At 44.3% G+C, this 26,268-nt stretch overlaps 1 protein-coding gene across 3 annotated transcripts in view; it reads right to left on the bottom strand.

The window, feature by feature from the left end:
* fgf13a (fibroblast growth factor 13a) overlaps positions 1-26,268 on the bottom strand; it is a 471,224-nt gene that overhangs the window by 238,580 nt on the left and 206,376 nt on the right. For all 3 annotated transcript variants that reach the window (XM_072271062.1, XM_072271063.1, XM_072271064.1), the window contains one exon: positions 21,131-21,298. In XM_072271062.1, coding sequence (XP_072127163.1) covers positions 21,131-21,298 — 168 coding nt within the window. The remainder of the gene's footprint in view (positions 1-21,130; positions 21,299-26,268) is intronic.

The following is a 26,268-nucleotide window of genomic DNA, read 5'->3' as shown; positions in this document are numbered from 1 at the left end:
ATCGTGGCTTAAAGTGACTTTTGTGCACTGCTGCTGCAAAATAGCGAATTTTACAGCCTATTTTCTTGATAGGGAAGGAGAGGGGAGGAGAGGGGGCAGGAGAGGGAGGAGGCTGGGAGGGAGGAGAGGGGGAGAGGAAAAAGATGGGAAGGGGAAAAGGATGGAGGAGAGGGGGAGGAAGGGAGAGGAGGAGGGGGAGGAAGGGAGAGGAGGAGGGGGAGGGAAGAGGGGGAGAGGGTGGAGGTAGCGAGGAGAGGGAGAGGAAGAAGAGAGGAGAGAAACAGAGAGTGATAAGATCAAGAGCAACTGGAGATTTCGATAAGGAAATGCACAGCGCTGTTTGTTGGCTAATTATCTGGAAGTCACATGACATTCTTACCAGAGCTAGTTACATTTCTATTTCAATGTGGAAGCGATCTCATTGAACAGAAATAACCACTCCGGAAATACATCCTGGCTGGCCTCAGGAATTATGCAGGATCTGTATGGTAATAAGTCGATGGCAAATGCAAAGCAAATAGCAAACAAACATCTGAAACATATCTGTCAGGTTGAGGACGTACAAACTACATGGAGTAATCCTTCATTTGGCACAGCCCTGAGCTCAGATTGCACTGGGCAGATAGACAGCTGAGCTAGCGTGAACACACATAAGATGCTGGAGGAACTCAGCAGGTCAGGCAGCATCTAGGGACAGAAATAAGCAGTCAATGTTTCAGGCCGAGATCGTTCACCAGGACTGGAAAGGAAGGGGGTTGAAAGTGAAGGTATGGGAATCTCGTTTGTAGAAGATGATAGGTGAAGTCAGGTGTGGGGGGGGGGAGTGAGAAGCTGGGAGGGAGGTGACAGGTGGAGAAGAAGGAATCGGATAGGAGAGGAAAGCGGACCACGGGAGAAAGGGAAGGAGGAGGGGCACTAGGAGGAGGTGATAGGCAGTTGAAGAGAAGAGGTAAGAGGCCAGAGTGGGGAGTAGAAGAGGGAAGGGGAGGGGAAAAGAAAAAAAATGTTTATCAGAAGGAGAAATTGATGTTCATGCCATCAGGTTGTAGGCTATCTAGATGGAATATGAGGTGTTGCTCCTTCAACCCAAGGGTGGCCTCATTATAGCTGAAGAGGAAGCCTTGGACCACCATGTTAGAATGATATCCCTGACATGTTGGAGCTGTGTATGATAACACATATGCTTGACTGCTCGCAGCATCCGGTGGTGTGGGCCCACAAAGTGTGATGACCAGCAAATCAGTGCAGTCACACTCCACCAGAGGAAGCACTGTAATCAGTTTCAGACCGGCGTTTGTGACCACACATCAACTTTCACCACATCCAAGAGTGTTTAATGTCATTTCCAGTACACAAGTGTAAAGGGGAATGAAATAGTTGTTACTCCATTCTGATGCAGCACAAAAAACATAATAAGGAACACAATAATAAAAAAAAGAAATACATAATATTGTATAGATACACAGATTGATTGTATGCTCATACAGTGACGCTAGGCACAGGAGTGTCTGTATGTAAGGTGACTGACAGGAAATGGTAAAGCAATACACATAAAATTCTGGAGGAACTTGGCAGTTCAGGCAGCATCTATGGAAAAGAGTAAGTAGTCGACTTTTCAGGCCGAAACCCAGTCCTTATTGGCCCGTAACATCAACTGCACTCTTTTCCATAGATGCTGTCTGACCTGCTGAGTTCCTCCAGCATTTTGTGTGTGTTGCTCTGGATTTCCAGCATCTGCAGAGACCCTGTAATCAGTCTCTGACAGATATGTGTGACCAGAGGCCACCTTTCACAAAGTGGGACCTTGGAGACCAGCTACGAGCACATTTCCCAAATGTGGAATTGTTCACCATGACCATCCCCTGCACGGGTTGTATCTGAATTATCAAAACACTGATTATTTTGTGGGAAATTGAACTGGCTTTTAACGTAAAGCTGTGATCTGGGCTCATTGCCAGGGACAGCAGTGGAAGCACGATAGTGTTGCGGTTAGCGTCACACCATTACAGCGTCAGCGGCCCGGGCTGAATCCCAGCCGCTGTCTGTTAGGAGTTCCTACGTTCTCCCTGTGACTGTGTGCATTTCCTCCAGGTGCTCTGGTTTCATCCAAAGATGTACTGATCAGCAGGCTAATTTGTCACGTGGGTGTAATTGGGAGTCACGGGCTCATTTGCGGAAGGGCTTGTTACCGCGAAGTATCTCTAAATAAAGTAAATAAATAAACGCCACACAGGGAGAGGCAGGAGCGGGGGGGGGGGGGGGAGCTGACAGATAGGATTATAGCGATATTTACCACCTCAGCAGCTAACACTCAAAGTGCTGAAGGAACTCAGCAGGTCAGGCAGCATCTGTGGAGAGGATTGAATCATAACCTTAAAACAGAATAGCCTAATCACAAACAGGAGAAAATCTGCAGATGCTGGAAATCCAGAGCAACACATACAAAATGCTGGAGGAACTCAGCAGGCCAGGCAGCATCTATGGAAAAGAGTACAGTTGACGTTTTGTGTTTACTATTTAACACTTTCCTTTTGAACTGTTACGCAGCATAGCCGCTGATTCCCTGTCCAGAAATCTGTCTCCTTTTGAAATATATTCAGTGACGTGGCCTCCACTGCTTTCGTTCTGTGGTAGAGAATTCCCCTGGCTCACTAATCTCTGGGTGAATATATGTCTCCTTGCTTTAGTCCGAAATGTCTTAGGCCATAAGACATAGGATGTAATGAGCCATTCGGCCCATCGAGTCTTCTCCACTCTTCCTTCAAGGCTGATTTATTACCCCTCTCATCCTCATCTCCTGCCTTTTCCCCAAAACCTTCAACACTCTGACTGACCAAGAAGCGAATAAACTTCCACCGTGAACATACCCAACGACTTAACCTCCACAGTCGTCTGTGGCAATAAATTCACCTCCCTCTGGCTAAAGAAATTCCTCCTCATCTCTATTCTAATTGGACATCCCTCTATTTTGAGGCTGTGCCCTCTGGACCTAGACTCCCCCACTATAGGAAACATCACCTTCACATCCACTCTATCTGGGCCTTTCGGTATTCGGTAGGTTTCAATGAGATCCCCACTTATTCTTCTAAACTCCATTGAGTACAGGCCCAAAGCTAGCAAACATTTCTCAAATGTTAACCCTTTAATTTCTGGGATCATTCTTGTGAACCTCGTCTGGGCTCTCTTCAATGCCAGCACATCCTTTCTTAGATAAATGGCCTAAAGCTGCTCACAATACTCCAAGTGCAGTCTGACCAGTGCCTTATAAAGCCTCAGTATTACAGCCTTGCTTTTGTATTCTAGTCCTCTTGAAATGAATGCTAACATTACATTTGCCTTTCTTACCACTGATTCAACTTGGAAATTAGCCTTTAGGGAGTCTTGTATGAGGACTCCCAAGTCCTTCTGCACCTCTGATTTCTGAATTTTTCTCCACATTGAGTAAACAGTCCACCCCTTTATTCCTTTTGTCAAAGTGCACTGCCATACACTTCGCTACATGGTATTCCGTCTGCCAGTTCTTTACTCACTCTCCCAATCAGTCCAAGTCCTTCTGCAGACAACCTGCTTCCTCAACACTACCTGCCCCTCCACCTCTCTTTGTATAGTCCACAAACTTGGCCATAAACCCATCAATTCCTTCATCCAAATCATACCATAGACAATGTGAAAAGAAGCTGTCCCAACACTGGTCACCAGCAGCTAACCAGCAAAATCTTCCTTTATTCCCAGTGTTTGCTTCCAAATGTTAGCCATGGAGGAATTCAAATTTGGAAGAAAACATCAAACTTGAATGGGTCAAGGACAGTGGAAGAAGTCAAATCAATTGCCTTTGATCTTGCCATGTGCTAGAAGGAATGGAGGCTACCATTTTGTGAGGCTGCTCTGTAACCTCCATCCTGTGAATTGTTTGAGAACTGATTCTGGCTCTGAGATAATCTAATCAGAACAATTGAACGTGGACACATGGAGTTTCAGCTACTGAACTTCTCAACCTCAGATCATTTTCAGTTAAGCCATGTATTGTTTACAATGGCAGATTTGCAGAAGTAATCTCGTCATCTCGGCCCAGTGTCTGACTGTCCTGCTTTGAACCAGAGTTAAGAAGAACAAAAAAAGTCATCTAAGGCATGAAGGTGTTATAGGTAACCCAGATGAGCTCGTGCCAACAGGAATGAAGTGCACTATTTGAACTGATAGTACATTTAAAATAAGGAGTTTCAAATGCACAAGTACGAAAACTCTAGAAACAAATCATCACAAGGAAGAACCCCCACACCACGGGCTGGGTGAAAAAAGGATCAATCATCTGGCCCCCTCCATTTCAGTGTTATAAATTAGAAAAGTGGTCTGAGTGAGTATTGGTACAGAGGGAATGGTAGAATTTATGTTCTAAGCTGTAGGCCTGGGGTCAACATAGTTACTTTGTTGTTTGTGCAGAGACATTATTGTGTGAGCTTTCATTAATTACGAGTTGTATAGTAAATTTTCTAACAACAAGGGCAGTGTGGTAAACCATATATATAGGTTGTAACTGGGTTACCTGTCTGGACACGCCCCTCTGCTGACGGCTCCTGTGGCTCCTCCTACAGACCCCTGAATAAAGGCGATTGGGCCACTGCTCCTCCCTCAGTCCAGGGGCAGATACTCAGCATAGTCGAGGTCAGATTTTACTGCTAATTAAAGCCTTTCAGTATTTACTCTACTTCCAGTCTTTTGGAGTAATTGATAGTGCATCAGGCAGTCAGCCAATCTTCCATCCATGCTGGTGTCTTTCCTGTAATACCATGGGCTCTTATCTTGTTAAGAGCCTCATGGGTTGCCCTTTGTCAAAGGCCTTCAGAAAATCCACTGATTCTCCTCTGTCCAACACCAACTCCTGCAGTCTATCCTGACTGTTATTTCCTCAAAGGATTCCAACAGATTTATCAGGCAAGATTTCCCCCTAAGGAAACCAGGCTGACTTTGGCATATTTTATCATATGCTTCATGTCCTGGAGGAAAGTGCAGAGGGAATGTCAGAGGCAGGTTGTTTTTATCTTTTAAGCACACTGAGTGGTGGGTATGTGGAAGGGACAGAGGTGTGGTAGAGACAGATGCATTAGGGGAACTGAGGAGACTCAGGAATAGGCACATGAATGATAGAAAAATGGATGGCCATGTATGAGGGAGTAGTTAGACTGATCTTAGAGCAGGCTAAAGGGTTGGCACAATGTCGTGGGTCTAGGAACTCGTACTGTGTTCAATGTTCTACGATATATATTCTTGATGATCTATGAACTATGTCCTAAACCCCACCGTAGGGCAGGTATTGAGTTTTGAGAAATTATCCTCACCCCATTTCCCCAGTCACGTTTTGGTCTCTGTCAGTGACCAATATCAGCCCCTGAAGCACGCGATCCAGGTCGAGTGGATGCTGGCTGTCTCCAGAGCAGTGAGCTTTCACACAGTGGAATTACCGCATTTCACTTCAGCCAAGATGCCCCATCATAACCAGTGCGATTTGCACAGCTGTCAGCTGACAACGATGTGACTCACATCTGCTAACACCAAGCTCACAGTTGACGTCTGTGGCTTAATTAGTCTCCTGGGCTAATAACCAGAGTGACTCTGAAATGGGTGACAGACAAGCACATTGATGTAAGTTCACTTTTTTCCATCTACGAACAGTAACGGACTGAGATGACTTGACAGGAGTTAACAACTCACTTCGGTGAATATATTCAGTTGCATTTCTGTGTGATCTTGAAGCCTCAACACTGGCAGCATTAAGCGATAGAACATTGAGCACTGCAGCACACAATGTTGTGCTGGCCTTTTAACGTACTCTAAGATCAATCTCACCCTTCCCTCCCACAACACCATCCATTCTTCTATGAAATGTGGTTTCTTAAATGCCCCATATGTATCTGCTTCTACCCCCCCCCCCCCCAGGCGTTCCATACACCCACTGCTCTCTCTGTAAAATACCTACCTCTGACATTCCCCTTATATGATCGTCAATTTCAGACGGTCTCAGCCTGAGCACACACCCCTCAGCATCAGCGGCTCCACAGTGGAGAGAGTGGGAAACATCAAGTTCCTTGGGGTGCAGATCTCGGACAATCTCACCTGGTCCAGGAACACCACTGGGATTGTGAAACGGGCCCAGCAGAGATTGCACTTTCTGAGGAAGCTTAAACAAGCATCACTCCCCACTAACATCTTAACTACATTCTACAGAGGCGTGGTTGAGAGTGTGCTGACCTTTTGCATCACAACCTGGTACTCCAGCTGCAGTGCTGTTGACAAAAAAGCCTTGCAGAGGGTGGTTAGGGGAGCAGAGAAGGTTATTGGGGTCTCCCTACCTTCTGTCCAAGACCTCTTTCAGAGTCGATGCCTCCAGAAGACACGGTACATCATTAAAGACCCCTCACACCCTCTCCATGAACTGTTTGTTCTTCTGCCATCAGGCAAACGTCACAGGAGCATCAAAACTAAAACCACAAGGCTACTAAACAGCTTCCTCCCACAGGCAGTCAGACTGCTAAATAGCTGCTCTACCCGACTCTGCTTTGGACACTTTTAACTTGCACTGGACACTTATAACTGATTTTAACTGACATGTGGCTGTTGTGTTTTAGTATTTATTGTTATGTTTATTATTTAGTGTTGCATTTGTTATGTTATGATTGCACTGCTCCTGGGAAACGCTGTCTCATTCTGCCCTGCAGAGCTGATGTATGGTTAGAATGACAACAAAGTTTTTTGAATCTTGAATTAATTTCCTCCAATTTATGACCCCTAGTATTAGCCATTTCTGCCCTGGGAAAAAGTTTCTGTCACTCCACTCAAAGAGATGTTCGCTCTTCGGGGAGGCAAGACAAGCAAAAGGTATTTCAGAAAAACCTTTGAGAAATTCCCGAGATTTTCCTTAAGGAAAATGACAGGTGTGTCCAAAACCAAACCATCAATAGCATACTGATAGGGAGACCTAACCAACCCAGGGAACAAAGTTCAAAGTACATTTATTATCAAAGTATGTAGACTATATACAACCAAGAGGTTTATCTCCTTACAGGGAGCCACAAAACAAAGAAATCCAGTAGAACCCATTAAAAGTGAAGACTATTAAACACCCAATGAGCAGAAAATAACAAACCATGCAAACAATAAAAGTCAGCAAGTAATATTCAGAACTCAAGTTCACAAAAGTGAGTCCACAGCCACAAAGTTGGTCATCACTGTAGCCAATCCAAGGGCCCATTAGCTGCAGGCCACAGCCTCAGTTCAGCGCAGAGATGAGTAAACCTCGCCAATCAGCGAGCCAAACACCGGCCTGGCCCTTTCCTCTGGCCCTGACCCCCTAACCTTTTCAATCTAGCCCGGTACCTAAATTGGTCAAGCAGCGGGTCTTTCCTCACTCCTGGATCCGGGCCCCGTCACTTCGATACGCTCCTGGATCCGGGCCCCGTCACTTCGATACGCTCCTGGATCCGGGCCCCGTCACTTCGATACACTCCTGGATCCAGGCCCTGTCACTTTGATAGACTCTGGGACCTGGGACCCGCTGCCTCGATTTGCCCCTATCAGACTTTGCAATCTGGACCAGGCCTGAAATCGGTCAGACATTGAGGTGACCCTCACCCTTGTCCCAGGGCCTCGCCGACTCGATTCAGAACAGGTCTGCGAAACCCACCTTCACAGGCAGCACTTCAGCACAGTGGTTAGCGCAATCACCTTGCAGCACGAGTAATCACCAACTGGGATTCAATTCCCGCCGTGGTCTGTACGGAGTTTGTACCTTCTCCCCGTAACTGTGTGGGCTTCCTCTGGGGACTCCAGTTTCCTTCCATATTCAAAATGTGTCCTGTTCGGATTTGGGGCGGTGAGTTGTGGGCAAGCTACGCGGGCACAGAAATCATGGTGACACTTGTAGGCCTCCCCCAACACATCCTCTGACTTTTCTGGTTGTTGATGCAAATGAGACATTTCACTGCATGTTTCAATGTACATATGACAAATAAAACTAATCTTTGTTTTTTACATCTCTTATTTTATCCTGCTGAATAGTGATTTTCATGTATTACACTGTATTTCACAAAACAACAGATTTCATGGCATACGTCAGTGACAGCAAACCTGAATCTGCTTCGGTGGTATCTTTGTAAACATTCCAGGTCAATAGCCCCTCCCCAGAAGCTGGGGCAGAGTAGAGGGTTGTATTCACGACAAAGTGTTTGTACAAGCCTGTTACATGACAGAGTTATAGTCTTGCATCTGATACTCTTCATTTCCAATGCAATTCCTAGAAAGTGGTTTATAAATGCATCCAATTTCTCAAAGATAATTTCCTCTCAGGTTCAAGCAATTTGTTTGTTTGAATATAAACGAACTGTCATGTTTTGTTATCTTGCCTGCTCACTTAGTAATTAGTACTGCACAGTATTGAAACCGACTTACTACTGTCTTCCCTTCTCTCTCTCTGTAGCCCGTGTTCCAACTCACAAATTAAATTTTGTTGTCTCAAACCATATCCTGCTGATAAATCCAATATTCAGCTTGGAGTTAGTGTTATAGAAATATTCAGATCAGGAGGAAGACAGACGACAAATTGTATTAAAAGAGTTTTTCAATAGAGCTCTCTCTGTGGTGCTTCCCCAAAGCTCCATTGTAGGGAGTACACAGATTAATGGATTCTGGGGTCTGTGGTGCAGGAGAGGCAGGGGGTTGAGCATGTAGCAGAGGGATAAATGGATACTCCAGAGGTTTGGTACCAGGCAGTAACAGTCAGCACTAGACTTAAACCAGACTGAGCCACAAACAGTAGTTCAAGTGAAATGTCCAGAAATATTTCCAAAACAAATGCAAAGTTAGCATTCATTTCGGGAGGACGAAACTATAAAAGCAAAGATGTAATTCTGATGCTTTATAAGACATTGGTCAGACCACACTGTCAGCCGGTTTGGCCAATTATCTAACAAGAGATGTGCAGATATTGGAGAGGATCCAGAGGAGGTCCACAAGGATGATCCTGAAAATGAAAGGGTTAACATTTGAGGAGCATTTGATGGCTCTGGGTCTGTACTCACTGGAATTTAGAAGAACGAGGGGGAATTGTATTGGCAGAGCAGATTTGACAGGCTTAATGGCCTAATTCTGCTCCTATGTCTTATGGAAATAAAACTCAGTGCATTGGTGATGAATATGGCTATTATTTCCCAGTGGGGGGTCTCTGCCGTTTGCACAGACAGGATAAAACTGCTTTAGTGCTACAGTGAGAGAGTCGCTGATGCATCACCCTGACATTGGAAGGCTTCATCCACCCTGTGGACATCGTGTTGGAGGAAAAGAACTCTAATAGGTCCAGCTGCTTCAGGTGACCTCCTGACACATCAGGGTAAAATTCAATTGGTTCATGCACGTCATCTCAGTCCTGGGACTGCATTGGATGGAAGCTTAATTGACCTTGATGGAAGATGAAACCAGGCAAATTGCCTTCGGTGCTGGATGGCATACTGATGCATGGGTCAAGGAAGACTTTAAAAAGGAAACTTTTGGTGTCTTGGTTCAGAATTAAGGATTGGAAGAAATTGCATATATTATCCTGAGTATCATAGAATAACTTAACTGCATAAAAAATAAATTCCTTACATTAAACCATCCGAGAATATTCACCAGTGCCCTTGAAGAGTAATGGATACAGCCCAGTCCATCACAGGTAAAGCCCTCCCTCCCACTGAGCACATCAACACAGAGCCCTGTTACAGGAAAGCAGCATCCATCATCAAGGACCCCCACCATCCAGGCCGTGCTCTCTTCTCACTGCCACCATCAGGAAGGAGGTACAGGAGCCTCAGGACCCACACCACCAGATTCAGCAACAGTTATTACCCCTCAACCAGCAGGCTCTTAACCAGAGGGGATAAATTTACTCAACTTCACTCACCCCACACTGAATTGTTCCCACAACCTACGGACTCACTTTCAAGAACTTTTCATCTCATGTTCTTGATATTTATTTCTTATTTATTTATTATCATTCTTTCGGGTTTTTTAAAATTTTCTTTGTATTTATTGAGTATGCCCACAAGAAAATGAATCTCGGTGTTGTATATGGTGACATATATGTACTTTGATAATAAATTTACTTTGAACCTTGAATTAACGTTCCAAAAGAATGTTAATTTATCAAAGGATTGAAAACTGTGAATGTATTTTTATTCTGACCACCAAGAATTTGCCCAGAATATCAGAATCAGAATTAGAATGAAGTTTTTATAACTGACATATGTTGTGAAATTTGTTGTTTCGTGGCAGCAGTACAGTGCAAGACAAAAAATACTATAACTTACAATAAAAAATATATAAAAATAAGTATGTAGTGCTAAAAGAAAGCAAGAAGTGAAGTGCTGCTCGTAGGTTCATGCCTGTTCACAGAACATAGAACATCACAGCACAGAACAGCTCCTTTGGTCCACGATGTCATGCCGACCTTTTAACCTACTCCAAGATTAATTTAACCCTTCCCTCCCACAAGTCCTTCATTTTTCGATCATCCAGGTGCCTGTCTAAGAGTCTCTGAAATGCCCCATTGTACCACCACCCCTGGCAGGCTTACACACACCCACAACTCTCTGTGTAAACAACCTACCTCTGATGTTCCCTCTATGCTTTCCTCCAGTCACTTCAAAATTACGCCCTCTACTATTAGCCATTTTCACCCTGGGAAAGAAGTCTCTAGCTATCCACTGGATCTATTGGCATAAAATATAATTATTGCCACAAACTAAAATCCCGAGAGATGAGCAACAATGTGCAAGAGCTCAACAGGTCATGCAGCATCTGTGAGAGGATGCAGAAGAAATGTTGACAATTCCCTTCCTCCCCACCCCAACAGGTGCTGCTCAACCCATGGGGCTCCCCCCAGCAGACTGTGTGCTGCTCCACAATCTAGCGTCTGCAGTCTCCTGTCTCAGCATCCTGAATTCGGTGATTGGGGCACCACGGTAGGGCAGAGGTGAATGCTATGCTATTACAGCAGAGTTCGGAGTTAATTTCCGGTATCCTCTACCAGGAACCTTGTACCTTCTCCTATAAGCACACAGGTTTCCTCCTGGTGCTCTGATTTCCTCCCACTTTCCAAAGACGTACCGGTTAGTAGGTGAATTGGTCAGTGACAATTGTCCTGTGATGAGGCTAGGGTTTAATCAGTGGGTTGCTGGGTGCCACAGCTTGGTGGGCTGGACGAGCCTGTCCAATGCTATATCTCTAAGTAAATAAAATCATCTCTGAGACTCACATTTTGCTCACTTTCTCCATGAAGACGGATAAACACTTCATGCAGCAAGAGTTGTGTGGGAGCATAGGAAGAGAGAATGTGGCCTGTAATACAAAACTGTCTGCAGTACCAAATCCATGAAAAGATCTCACGTGGGCAGAGACCAAATGCAGACGGCTCTGAGGAAATACAGACAACCAACGGCAGTGTTGAGAGAGGCAGCATTCCTGGTGATTGAGCCGAGGAGTAATCTGCACCTACCAACCCTCCACACCCCTGCAGAAGAAATCGCTAAGCGTAGCAGGGTTGGTGGAGAATGCCAAATTCAAGTTGTAAATGGAGTATTGCGTACAGTTTTGGTCACCCTGTTATCGGAAGGATGTCAAGACTTTGGAGAGGACGCAGAAGGGGTTCAACCAGGATGTTGTCTGGATTCAAAGGCATGTGCTATAACGAGAGGTTGGACAAACTTGGGTTGTTTTCTCCAGAGTGGCAGAGGCTGAGGGGAGATCTGATAGAGGTTTATAGGATAATGAGTGGCATAGAGAGAGCAGACAGACTGTGTCTAATACTAGAGGGGATGCATTTAAGGTGAGGGGGTAATATCAAAGGAATATGAGGGCAAGTTTTTTTTTAAAACACACAGAGAGTGGTGGGTGCCTGGAATGCACTACCTGGGGTGGTGGTAGAGGCAGATACATTAGGGACTTATAAGAGAAGATTAGATAGAGACATGAATGTGAGGAAAATGGAAGGATATGGACATTGTGTAGGCAGAAGAGATTAGTTTAGTTGGCCATCTGATTACTAATTTAATTGTTTTAGCTCAATATTGTGAGCCGATGCTCCTGTACTTGTGCTGTACTGCTCTATGCTCTATATTTTGTGGAAGTAATAAATCTGTAAGAAACAGAAATCCATGAAAGAAAATGGAAATTGGAATATGTGAAAAAAGGAAAAATAAATCTATGATAAAAGATTGTTGAACAGACAAGGTGATGTCTCTTTTGTCTGGCTGCAGTGAAGCTGCTTCATTGTCCACGTAAAAACTAACCTTGCTTTATAAAGACCGAGCGTGTGGCTGTGTCCTTCACTGAGAGGCATTGTGTTGATTTGAAGGTGTCCAGCTGGTGTAAATTGAGTGACAAACCTCTGGTTGTGGATGGAGATTCATCAGTATCCGACTCAGGATCGGGTTTAATAGCATCGGCACATTTATAGATGGTGTTTGAGCTGTGCCTAGCCACACAATCATGGGTGTAGAGAGAGTGAAGCAGTGGGCTAAACACACATCCTTGAGGTGCAGCAGTGCTGATTGTCAGCGAGGGTGGGATGTTATTTCTCATCCGCACAGACTGTAGTCTCACGGTGAGGAAGTCAAGAATCCAAATGTAGAGGGGGATTTATAGCAACACACACAAAATGCTGGAGGAAATCAGCAGGCCAGGCAGTATCCATGGAAAAGAGTAAACAGTCAACATTTCCCAGATCAAAATGCCGATGGTTTACTCTTTCCATAGAAGCTGCCTGGCCTGCTGAGTTCCTCCAGCATTTTGTGTGTGTTGCTTGGATTTCCAGCACCTGCAGATTTTCTCTTGTTAGTGCATTACATTGGCCCAGATTTTGGAGCTTGTTGACTAGGACAGTAATAATTGTCATTTCTAAACCATAGAACCATAGAAACTACAGCACAGAAATAGGCCTTTTGGCCCTTCTTGGCTGTGCTGAACTATTTTCTGCCTAGTCCCACTGACCTGCACACGGATCATATCCCTCCATACACCTCCCATCCATGTATCTGTCCAATTTATTCTTAAATGTTAAAAAAGAACCCGCATTTACCACCTCGTCTGGCAGCTCATTCCATACTCCCACCACTCTCTGTGTGAAGAAGCCCCCCCTAATGTTCCCTTTAAACTTTTCCCCCCTCACCCTTAACCCATGTCCTCTGGTTTTTTTCTCCCCTTGCCTCAGTGGAAAAAGCCTGCTTGCATTCACTCTATCTATACCCATCATAATTTTATATACCTCTATCAAATCTCCCCTCATTCTTCTACGCTCCAGGGAATACAGTCCTAACCTATTCAACCTTTCTCTGTAACTGAATTTCTCAAGTCCCGGCAACATCCTTGTAAACCTCCTCTGCACTCTTTCAACCTTATTTATATCCTTCCTGTAATTTGGTGACCAAAACCGAACACAATACTCCAGATTCGGCCTCACCAATGCCTTATACAACCTCATCATAACATTCCAGCTCTTATACTCAATACTTTGATTAATAAAGGCCAATGTACCAAAAGCTCTCTTTACGACCCTACCTACCTGTGACGACACTTTTAGGAATTTTGTATCTGTATTCCCAGATCCCTCTGTTCTACTGCACTCCTCAACGCCTTACCATTAACCCTGTATGTTCTACCTTGGTTTGTCCTTCCAACATGCAATACCTCACACTTGTCTGTATTAAACTCCATCTGCCATTTTTCAGCCCATTTTTCCAGCTGGTCCAAGTCCCTCTGCAGGCTCTGAAAACCTTCCTCACTGTCTACTACACCTCCAATCTTTGTATCATCAGCAAATTTGCTGATCCAATTTACCACATTATCATCCAGATCATTGATATAGATGACAAATAACAATGGACCCAGCACTGATCTCTGTGGCACACCACTAGTCACAGGCCTCCACTCGGAGAAGCAATTCTCTACTACCACTCTTTGGCTTCTTCCATTGAGCCAATGTCTAATCCAATTTACCACCTCTCCATGTATACCTAGCGACTGAATTTTCCTAACTAACCTCCCATGCGGGACCTTGTCAAAGGCCTTACTGAAGTCCATGTAGACAATATCCACTGCCTTCCCTTCATCCACTTTCCTGGTAACCTCCTCGAAAAACTCCAATAGATTGGTCAAACATGACCTACCACGCACAAAGCCATGTTGACTCTCTCTGATAAGTCCCTGTCTATCCAAATGCTTGTAGATTCTGTCTCTTAGTACTCCCTCCAATAACTTACCTACTACCGACGTTAAACTTACTAGCCTATAATTTCCCGGATTACTTTTCGATCCTTTTTTAAACAACGGAACAACATGAGCCACTCTCCAGTCCTCCAGCACCTCACCTGTAGACAGCAACATTTTAAATATTTCTGCCAGGGCCCCTACAATTTCAACACTAGTCTCCTTCAAGGTCCGAGGGAACACTCTGTCAGGTCCCGGGGATTTATCCACTTTAATTTTCCTCAAGACAGCAAGGACCTCCTCCTTTTCGATCTGTACAGTTTCCATGATCTCACTACTTGTTTCCCTTAATTCCGTAGACTTCATGCCAGTTTCCTTAGTAAATACAGACGCAAAAAACCTATTTAAGATCTCCCCCATTTCCTTTGGTTCCGCACATAGCCGACCACTCTGATCTTCAAGAGGACCAATTTTATCCCTCACAATCCTTTTGCTCTTAATATACTTGTAAAAGCTCTTTGGATTATCCTTCACTTTGACTGCCAAGGCAACCTCATGTCTTCTTTTAGCCCTCCTGATTTCTTTCTTAAACCTCTTGCTAAGAACAGGTACTCACTGACTGGTGCTAATCCTAAAGATGTGTTCATCTTGAAAGAACTGTCATGAGTGACGAGAGGGAAACACAGTTGCAGTGTGAGTCGCAGAATGATATAGCAAGGCTACAGGCTCTTCATCCCAAACAGTCGGTGCCCTCCATGGTGCATGCCCATCTATACCACGCTGGTTCGGGAGCCAGTTACCCTTCAACCATCATGCTCCTGAAACAGTCTGTATAATTTTACTCCCGTCAACACTGATTCCACAACCTATGGACTCATTTTCAAGGACTCTACAGCTCATGTTCTCAGTATTATTGCACAACATTGTTACGGCTTGGGCGTTCATTGTTCAATTCTGGCGGCATTTGTAAGAAATCTCCAAACGCTCCCCCCATGGAATGCACGGGGTTTCTCTGGGTCTTCTGGTTTCCTCGCCGTGTCCAAAGTCATAACAGGTGGGTTAATTGGTCATTGTTAATAGTCCCGTGACTAGGGTTAGGGTTAATTAGGGTTGTTGGGGGTTGATGGGGTGGTGTGGCTCGGAGAGCTGGAAGGGCCTACGCCATGCTGTTTGTCTCTAAATAAATAGATCATTTATTCATTTATTTATCTGTTTACTTATTTAGTAATTGCACATTTTGTCTACTTTGACACATTGATTGTTTGTCAGTCTTTATTTTCTATTGATCTGGTTGCCTTTCTTGATATCTGCTGTGAATGCCTGCATGAAACTGAATGTCAGACTAGTGTATGGTGACATAAACATACCTTGCTAACACACTTACATTGAACTTTTGATCGAGTTCCAATTTCCTGCATTTGGTCCATCTCTCACTAAGTCCTACCCCTCCATGTACAGTATCTAACCAATGGTTTCTTAATGATAATAGCATAAGACCATAAGATATAGGAGCAGGATCACGCCATTTGGCCCATTGAGTCTGCTCAATCAGATCCCCTCATCCTCCTAAATTCCAGTGAGTACAGGCCCAGAGCCATCAAATATTCCTCATATGATCACACTTTCATTCCTGGAATCATCCTTGTGAATCTCCTCTGAACCCTTTTCAATGCCAGCACACATGTTCTTAGATAAGGAGCACAAAACTGTTCACAATACTCAAGGTGAGGTCTCCCCAGTGCCTTATAAAGCCTCAGCATCACATTCTTGCTCTTGTATTCTAGACCTCTTGAAATGAGTACAAACATTGCATTTGCTTCCTCACCACCGACTCTACCTACAAGTTAACTTTTAGGGTGTTCTGCACAAGGACTCCCAAGTCCCTTTGCATCTCAGATTTTTGGGTTTTCTCCCCATTTAGAAAATAGTCTGCACATTTATCTCTACTACCAAAGTTCATGACCATGCATTTTTCAACATTGTATTTCATTTGCCACTTCCTTGCCCTTTTTGCTAATCTGTCTAAGTCCTTCTGCCTACCTGTTTCCTCAACACTACCTGCCCCTCCACTAATCTTGTATCATCTGAAAGCTTGACAACAAAGCTATCTATTCTATCATCTAAATCATTTATATACAGCATAAAAAGTAACAGTCCCAACACTGATACCTGTGGAACACCACTAGTCACCGGCAGCCAACCTGAAAAGGATCCTTTTATATCCACTCGATGCCTCCTATCAATCAGCAAAAGCTCTACCCATGCCAATAACTTTACTATAATACCATGGGCTCTTAACTTGGTAAGCAGCTTCATATGTGGCACCTTGTCAAAGGCCTTCTGAAAATCCAAATACACAACATCCACTGCATCCCCTATAACAATCCTACTGCAACCTCCTCAAAGAATTCCAACCAGCTCATCAAGCAAGATTTTCCTTTAAGGAAACCATGCTGACTTTGTCCTATCTTGTTCTGTGTCACCAAGTACTCCATCACCTCATCCTTAGCAATTGACTTCAACACCTTCCCAACCAGTGGTCTATAATTTCTTTTTTTGCTGCCTTCCTCCTTTCTTAAAGAGTGGAGTGACATTTGCAGTTTTCCAGTCCTCTGGCATCATGCCAGAGTCCAATGATTTTTGAAAGATCATTACTCATGCCTCCACAATCTCTACTGCTACCTCTTTCAGAACCCTAGGGTGCGCTTTTCTCCCTTCACACCCTTCAACATCTGGCACACTCTAGTGTCTTTTACAGTGAAGACTGATGCAAAATACTCACTTAGGTCATCCACCATCTCCTTGTCCCCCATTATTATTTCTCCGGCCTCATTTTCTAGTGGTCCTACGTCCACTCTCATCTCTCTTATTTTTTATATACTTGAAAAAGCTTTTTAATTCACCATGATATTGTTTGCGAGGTGCTTTCATATTTCATCTTTTCCCTCCTAATGATCATTTTAGTTGCTTTCTGTAGGGTTTTGAAAGCTTCCCAATCCTCTGTCTTACCATTCGTTTTTGTTTTGCTGTATGCCCTCTCTTTTAACTTTACATTAGCTTTGACTTCCCTTGTCAGCCATGATTGTATTATTTTGCCATTTGAGTATTTATTTGCTTTTGGAATACACATGTCCTGCACCTTCCTCATTTTTCCCCGAAACACACTCTATTGCTGCTCTGCTGTATTCCCTGCCAGCATCTCCTTCTAATTTACTTTAGCCAACTCCTCTCTCATACCACTGTAATTTCCTTTACTTCACTGAAATACCGCTACATCAGACTTTATTTTCTCACTATCAAATTTCAAGTTGAACTCAGTCATATTATGACCACTGGCTCCTAAGTGTTCCTTTACCTTAAACTCCCTAATCAGCTCCAGTTTCTAACATAATACCCAATCCAGAATAGTTGATCCCCTAATAGGCTCAATAACAAACTGCTCTAAAAAGCCATCTCATAGGCATTTAACAAATTCACTCTCTTGAGATCCTTTACCAACCCAATTTTCCCTGTCTACCTCCATGGTAAAATCACCCATGATTATCATAAAATTGTCATTTTGACCTGCCTTTTCGACTTTCCATTGTAATCTGTGGCCCACATCCCAGGTAGTGTTGGGAGGCCTGTATATAACTCCCATCAGGGTCCTTTTACACACGCAGTTTCTTAACTCAAGCGACAAGGATTCAACATCTTCTGATCCTATGTCACATCTTTCTACTGATTTGATGCCATTCTTTACCAGTAGAGCCACACCACCCCCTCTGTCTACCTTCCTGTCCCTCCGATATAATGCGTAACTTTGGACATTCAGTTCCTAACTACAACTATCCTTCAGCCACAACGCAGTGATGCCCACATCATACCTGACAATCTGTAAAAGTGCAACAAAATCATCCACCTTATTTCTTATACTCTGTGCATTGAGATATAAGACTTTGAATACCGTATTTGTTACCTTTTTTGATTCTGCACTGATACTCATTCTGCTGGCTGCAATTTTGTCCTATCATCTGCCTGCCCTTCCTGACAGTCTGACTGCATACTATCATTGCTTGTGTTTGTGTTTAACAACACAAAAGCTCTGAAGAAATTAATTCTTTTTTCCTGTTTAAAGTGTAACGGTTGTGAGCTGCTGCTTGTTGCAGACGATCACCGATCGATGATGCTTCACAGCTTTAGTTTGTAAAATATACTAAATATTTGAATATCTTCACACATGGCTCAGGTCTCATGTCTGTTGCAACTGTTGCCAGCCCAAAGATCAGGATGACAACCTTTGCCAGCTCTGTCTGCACCTGAGAATGGATTCTCCAGCTTGCAACAAGGATAGAATGTGACTGTCAGTCTCCACAAACCAGCAGCACAGCCAATACACTGTACGTTGTTACTGGGAAATTCATCTGCAAGGAGTGCAGTCACAGGAAAGCAGCATCCATCTTCAAGGATCATCCAGGACACGCTCTCTTCTCATTGCTGCCATCCGGAAGCGGGTACAGGAGCCTCAGGATCTAGATCACTGGGTTCAGGAACAGTTACCCTTCAACCATAAATTTCTTGAACCAGTGGCAATAATTTCACTCACCCCATCTCTGAATTGTTTCTACAACCTATGGACTCTTTTTAAGGACTCTTTATCTCATGTTCTCAAATTTATATTTACTCTTATTATTTTGTCTGTTTTTTTATTTATTTGCATTTACTGTGAATGCCCACAAGAAAATGAGTTTCAGGGTTGTATGTGGTGATATTTCTGTACTTTGATAATAAACTTACTTTGAACTTTGAAAAGACGACCCGGATGGATTCCAAGTTGAAAGGCAGGTGAAAGAGGGAGGGTTCCTGTGTGAATGGAAACAGCTTGCAGGAGCACAGGGAACAGCTGGACTTGGCCAGTAATAAGACACTATTCTCCAATGGCATCGGAATATGGTGCAAAGCTTGGGTATACACTCAGCAACAACTCTATCAGCTACCCCCTATACCTAATAAAATGGCCACTGAATACACGCTCATGGTCTTCTGCTCCTGTAGTCCATCCAGTTCAAGGTTTGACGTGTTGTGTGTTCACAGATAATCTTCCGTGCACCGCTGCTGTAATGTGGTTATTAGAGTTACTGTCAGCTTGAACCCGTCCGACCATTTTCTTCTGACCTCTCTCATTAACAAGGTTTCTTTGCCCACAAACCTGCCATTAACTGGATATTTTTTGTTTCTCGCACCATCCTCTGTCAACTCTAGAGAAAGTTGTGTGTGAAAAATCTCAGGAGATCAACAATTTCTGAGATACTCAAACCGCCCCATCTGACACCAACAAGCATGCCATGGTCCAAGGCACTTAGATCACATTTCTTCCTCATTCTGATGTTTGGTCTGAACAACAAATAAACCTCTTGGCCATGTCTGCATGTGTTTACGCATTGAGTTGCTGCCATGTGATTGGCTGATTAGATATCCGCATTAATGACCAGGTGTACAGGTGTGGCCACAGAGTGTCTAGTATTATTGGGAAATTCATGTGTGAAAGGATGAGCAGGTAGTATTCAAGTTGGAAAGGAGGGTGAAGGAAGGAGGATTCCTGACTGAATAGAAACAGCTTGTAGGATGACAGGGAACAGGCAGAGTTGCCAGTAATAAAATGCAGTAACACACAAGGTGCTGGAGGAACACAGCAGCTCAGGCAGCATTTCTACAAATGAATAAACAGTCTATGTTTTGGGCTGAGATCCTTCATCAGGACTGGAAAGAAAGGGGGGAGATGCCAGAATAAAAAGGTGGTGGGAAGGGAATGAGGACAAGTTAAAAGGTGACAGGTGGAGCCGGATGGGTGGGGGAGGGTATGAAGTAAAAAGCCGGGAGATGATCGGTGTGAAAGGAAAAAGGCCGGACCAGAGGGAAGAGAGTGGACCATGGGAGAATGAGAAGGAGGGGGGCAGCAGGGGAGGTGATAGGCAGGTGAAGAAACGAGTAAGAGGCCAGAGTGGGGGATGGTTAGAAGAGGGGGAGGAGACGGGGAAAATGCAGTATGTTCCAATGGAATCTGAATACAGTGCAGAGCACAGGTATATCTTATTCCATTACCTTATATGCAGCAGGTGAAGAGAGAACTTGTCGAGCCGTGATCCATGTCTCTCTTTACAGAGAGCATGTGTGCTGTTGAATTACAAGCCTTTGCTTCACCACACACACAGCACACTGCTCGAGTTATTTTTAGCCTAGCCCTGAGTGCTTCAATGCCCTCACTGTAATTCTTTGTTTAAAAATAAAAACGGGGGAAGCAAAACATTCATCTGAGGGGAGAATGCATATCTCGGTGCTTCAGGCACAGCAATTGGCTGCATTATAAACTGTGAAGAAAACTGCAGTGACTTAACACAGTGCTATAGACTCGAAACGTACAACACACATCTGCATGCAATACGCTCCTTTACAATTCGAATTGACGTGCATTGCATACAGTTCCCGTATTAATACTGCTCCTCTGCCAGTGGAGCACACAGAACATGGAGTCTGAGCGAGCAAGTGCGCAGAAGCGTTTCTCAATGGCCACAGCGTCACTCCCTTAGCCGAGAGGCAGATTCTGGGGCCGGGTGGTCTTTAACAGCAAGCAACTTTCAAAACAGCCAAGTGACATAGAATGAGTCACAATGAAAAAAAAACATTCCTTCTCCCTCCCTGTTTCCAAAGCATTGGATCCAAAAAAACATTTCTCACATGCGATTCTGGCAAAGCATTGGGCCCAGGGTAGGCAAGCAATCCGCAGGTGAGATGTTCACAGCGATTCTGGTCGGAATGCAGGGTCCGCGCCGCTATCACAGCCTCCCACCCCCTCCAGAACATGGCACAGCAGAGGGACACGGACAAAGACAGACAAAAACAGCTGATTGTGCGGTAGACAAACCTTCCAGGTCTGTGTTTTCGTTGTGGTTGACTTGCTTCAGAGGGCAGCAGAAGATTTCGTGACATTTAGCACGAAACGGAGACTCTTTTTTCTTAACATCGGCGGATTGGATAGAGTCTCGATGCAACACATAGTAATCCTGTGTGTCAGGGACAGCATCATCTCGAACTGTGGTTTTCATACAACAAAATGAACTAGGATTAGCAGGTATTCAACCAGACTTCCCCATCCCATCTCCCCTGAACTCTTGTTAAAACATTTAGACCAGTCCCCTCGCAAAAAAAATTCCAGAGCAACACGCACAAAATACTGGAGGAACTGAGCATGTAGGCAGCATCTATGGAGAGGAATAAACAGTTGACATTTCGATCTGAGGTTCTTCATCAAAACCCCTGAAGAAGGGTCTTGGCCCAAGACATCGACTGTCTATTCACTTCCATAGCTGCTGTCTGACCTGCTGAGTTCCTCCAGCATTTTGTGTGTGTTACTCTGGGTTTCTTGCATCAGCAGAATTTCTTGTGTTTAAAAGAAATACAGTTCTTTATACATTTTTAAGTCTGGAATAGCAATAAATTCCATGTTGGTAAAACCATAGATTCCAAACTCAATTACTCAGAATTAAATCTCTTCATGTTAAATGCAAACTCTTGCTGTGACCACACCATGCAACACAAAAGATTTTACAAGAAAAAGATTTAGACCGTCACATCTGCTGTCCCTTTAATGTCGAAGAGTCTCCACAACATGTGGTCTTAATCCAGGGTCCACGTACCCCTGAGTTAACAATAGGGGTCCACGATATAAAAAAGATTGGGACCCCCGCTCTACAACATGGTAAGGAGGTCTGATGCCTCAGGTGCTCCTGGAGGTTTAGATTCGTGCTTGTGCAATGTGTAAAATTCAATGCAAATTGTGTTCCCAGATCACCCACATCCAACGCCTTCACCACTCAGAAGGACAAGGGCAGCAGGTGCAAGGAAACGCCACCATTCACGGGTTCCCCTGCAAGTCGTACGTCATCCTAACTTTGAAATATATCACCTTCCTTCATCGTTAGTGGATCCAAATTCCTGAACTCCCTCCCGGACTGTGGGAAGACCTTCCCCAGAAGGACAACAGTGGTGCAAGAATGCAACACACCCCCACCTTCTATTCATAACTTTAGATTGTTTAATGTCACTTCCAGTACACAAATGCAAAGAAAAACAAAATAATTGTTTTTCCAGATCCAAAGCAGCACAAAAAATACACACTAAGCTAAAGAAGATAATAATTAAAATAAAAAAAGCACAATAAATATAAGCTAGCTTACGGTATATACATAGAATGATTGATTGTCCATGAAGTGACAGTAGACACAGGAGTGCCTGTGCTCAAGGTGACTTCCAGCACATGGGTAAAGGAGTGGGGAAGGGTAGGTTAGTGGGTGGAGGTGTTGACAAATTTAACAAATTACATGACACATGCCAGTGATAATAAACCTGATTCTGATTCTGAACGGCCTTACTGCTTGGGGAAGGTAACTGTTTTTGAGTTTGATGATCCTGGTGTGGATGCTGCATCACCTCCTCACAGATGGGAGTGGGACAGACAGTTGATGAGCAGGGTGGGTGGGGTGGATCCTTCACTCTCAAGGGTAGTCAGGAATGAGTAATTGTCCTAACAACAGCCTTGCCGTACCCCATAAATAGAAAAAAGGATTACGGAAGCTGAAGGCTGAGATTGGTGCGAGAGAATCAGAAGACAAGAGGATTGGGCCATTTCACTAGGATTAAGACCTGGCATTAACGGTGATCTTATAGAGTGGTGCAGAGTTGGTGGCATGGTAGTATAGAGCTTTAGAGCACCGGCGATCAGGGTTCAACATTCGTCACTGCCCGTAAGGAGTTTGTACGTTCTCCACGTGACCATGTGGGTTTCCTCCGGGTGCTCCAGTTTCCTCCCACGTTCTAAAGACATACCGGGCAGGGTTAGTGAGCTGTGGGTGTGCTACCCAGGCACCAGAAGGATGGTAGCACTTGTGGGATGCCCTCGGACTGCATTGGACATTTCCACAAACGATGCATGTTTCACTCGATGTACACCTGGCAAATGAAGCTAATCTGTGTTGAGAGGTTAAATGTTAACGGGAGGGAGAGCTCCCTCAGCTACAGATGAAGCCTTCTGCACCATGTCCTCAACTCCGAGAGGTGTGTGTGAGCTGGACAACGAGTTCTCCAGCAGAAAGTGTTAAATTAGGAGGACAGATTGCACCGTTACAGTGGTATTTTCTTGAGTTTAGGAAGAGTGATCTGTGATTCTCAGAAGGTACAGGCCCCAAAGAACATAGCCTTTTGGGGCTATACTTCCAATCCCTTGGCTCTCTGATCTGCGAGTGTAAAACGTTCAGCATTTGGGTCTTTCCCATTACACTCAACTTTGGTGGGTTCATGAACCACACTGCATTGTCACCCCACTGTCCTAACAACAGCCAATTCAATGCTATTTCATCACATACATATATACACCTCGAGCTAACTTGCATATCGCGAAGGGAAGTGTACCTAAAATTAGTGTCAATCACTGACCGCCTTCTGCACAAAAACTATTCCTTTTGTCTGCTACCCAAGAACCGGACAAAGTTGAAGTCAACGTAAATTTACTATCACAGGACATACAGCACATGTCACCATATACAACCCTGAAATTCATTTCCTGTTCATGGGAAAATAAAAAAAATACAGAAGTTATGAAGACATAAATTTATGAACTTATGAAACAAAAGCTGACAATCAATGTACAAAAGAAGAAAAACTGTGCAAATAAACAGATAGGTAATTAATACTGAGACCATCCAGTCATGCAGTTTGAACACAATTACTTTTGCTTCATGAAGATGCATTTTACCAAACAGCAATGAGACTAACTTCAGTCTCATGACAAGGCCACACTTCCACTGGTTAACAGCTGGACATCTTGTTGTTAATTTCTACCTACATGAAACCTGTGGAGAAGAGGTACTGTTAAAACCATCAGAAAATAATAGAGTCGTGCAGGGATTTAGGAATATGTTGAACAGGGAGTCCCCTACCCACATTCCTCCTCCTCACCTACTCTCACCTATAACCTTCCTTCCCCTCTCCAACCCCTTATTCTGGCTTCTGCCCCACCTCTCCATTTATGCTGAAGGGTCTTTGCCTGAAACGTCGACTGTTTACTCTTTCTCATAGATGCTGCCTGACTTGCTGAGTTCCTCCAGCATTTTGTGTGTGTTGCTCTTGATGTCCAGCATCTGCAGAATCTCTCGTGTTGGTGACAGCTATTTCACTTTCAGGGATTCTGTCCACCATTGGACGTAGATGTCAGAGGCATCACTAATTTTACCTGCCACGGGAGATTTCTGTGATCATTTTGGTAGGGGTGTTCAGGTCAATGTCAAACAGGCTCTGGATGATCTAAGCAATGGGATCAACATGCACAAAACAGCACACTCTGACACCTTGAAACTTGAAAAAGTTACTAAATAATTACCATCAACAGATCACTTTAAGTACTAGACCACTGTTACACCACCATCAAGAATGCCGACCGTGCGATTCCACGCCCACACTTCGGGAAGTCTGATCACCTGGCTGAACTTCTACTCCCTGAGTATAGGTAGAGACTGAAGACTGCAGCACCAGTAGTGAGGACCAAGAAGGTATGGACAAGGGAAGTACAGGAGCGCCTGCAGGACTGCTTTGAATTGGTGGTCTGGATCGTGTTCAGGGATTCATCTTCGAATCTGGATGAGTACGCTGCAGTTGTTACCGACTTCATTAAAACCTGTGTGGATGAGTGTGTAGCGTGTGCCTACAAAGACTTGCTGTACATTCCCAAATCAAAAGCCGTGGGTGAACCAGGAAGTACGTTATCTGCTGAAGGCTAGATCTGTGGCATTCAAATCTAGCCGCCCAGGTCTGTACAAGAAAGCTGGGTATGACTTGCGGAGGGCTGTTTGAAGGGTGGAGAAACAATTCCGAGCCAGGTTGGAGGCAACACAGGATGCACAGCAACTCTGGAAGGGCTTGCAAGACATTACTTCCAACAACGAGAAACTCAAGAGCATCAATGACAGCGATGATTCACTACCAGATGAACTCAATGCCTCCATGCCTGCTTTGAAAAGGAGAACATACCTACAGCTGTGAAGATCCCTGCTGCACCCAGTGACTCTGAGGTCTCTGTCTTGGAGGCTGATGTTAGGCTGTCTTTAAGGAGCATAAACCCTCACAAGTCAGAAGGCCCCGACAGAGTGCCTGGTAAGTCTCTGAAAACTTAGGCATCCAACTAGCGTGTGTATTCAAGGAAATTTTCAACCTCTCACTGCTACAGTCATGTTCCCATCTGCTTCAAAAAGGCAACAATTATACCAGTGCCTGAGAAGAGTAGTGGGAGCTGCGTTAATGACTATCGCCCGGTAGCACTCACATCGACAGTGATGAAATGCTTTGAGAAGTTGGTCATGGCTTGACTGATCTCCTGTCTCAGTAAGAACCTGGACCAGCTGCAATTTACCTACCACCACAATGGGTCTCTAGCAGACGCAATCTCAATGACTCTTCAACTCGGCCTTAGGCAATACAAACACCTAGGCAGGAAGCTGTTCATTGACTATAGCTCAGTGTTTAGCACCATCATTGCTACAGTCCTAGTTGATAAGCTACAGATCCTAGGCCTCTGTATGTCCGTCAGCAATTGGATCTTCAACTTCCGAACAGGATGACCACAATCTATCCGGATTGATAATAATATCTTCTCCTTACTGACGATCAAGAATGGCGCACCTCAGGGATGTGAGCAATGCCAAGTTCCTGGGTCTCAAGATCTCTGAGGACCTAACCTGGTCAGACAATATCAATGCAATTATAAAGAAGGCAAGACAGTGGTTATGCTTCATTACGAGTTTGAAGATATTTGGTATGTCAACAAAAACACTCAAAAACGTGTATAAATGCACCGTGGAGAGCATTCTGACAGGCTGCATCACTGTCTGGTATGGCGGGGGGATGGGGGGGGGGGGGTTGCTACTGCACAGGACCGAAAGAAGCTACAGAAAGTTGTAAAATTAGTCAGTTCCATCTTGAGTACCAGCCTCCGTAGTATCCAAGACATCTTCA

Source organism: Mobula birostris, chromosome 10 (genome assembly GCF_030028105.1).
Source record: "Mobula birostris isolate sMobBir1 chromosome 10, sMobBir1.hap1, whole genome shotgun sequence".
In the NCBI taxonomy this organism is placed as follows: domain Eukaryota; kingdom Metazoa; phylum Chordata; class Chondrichthyes; order Myliobatiformes; family Myliobatidae; genus Mobula; species Mobula birostris.
This window is presented reverse-complemented; position numbering and strand designations above follow the sequence as displayed.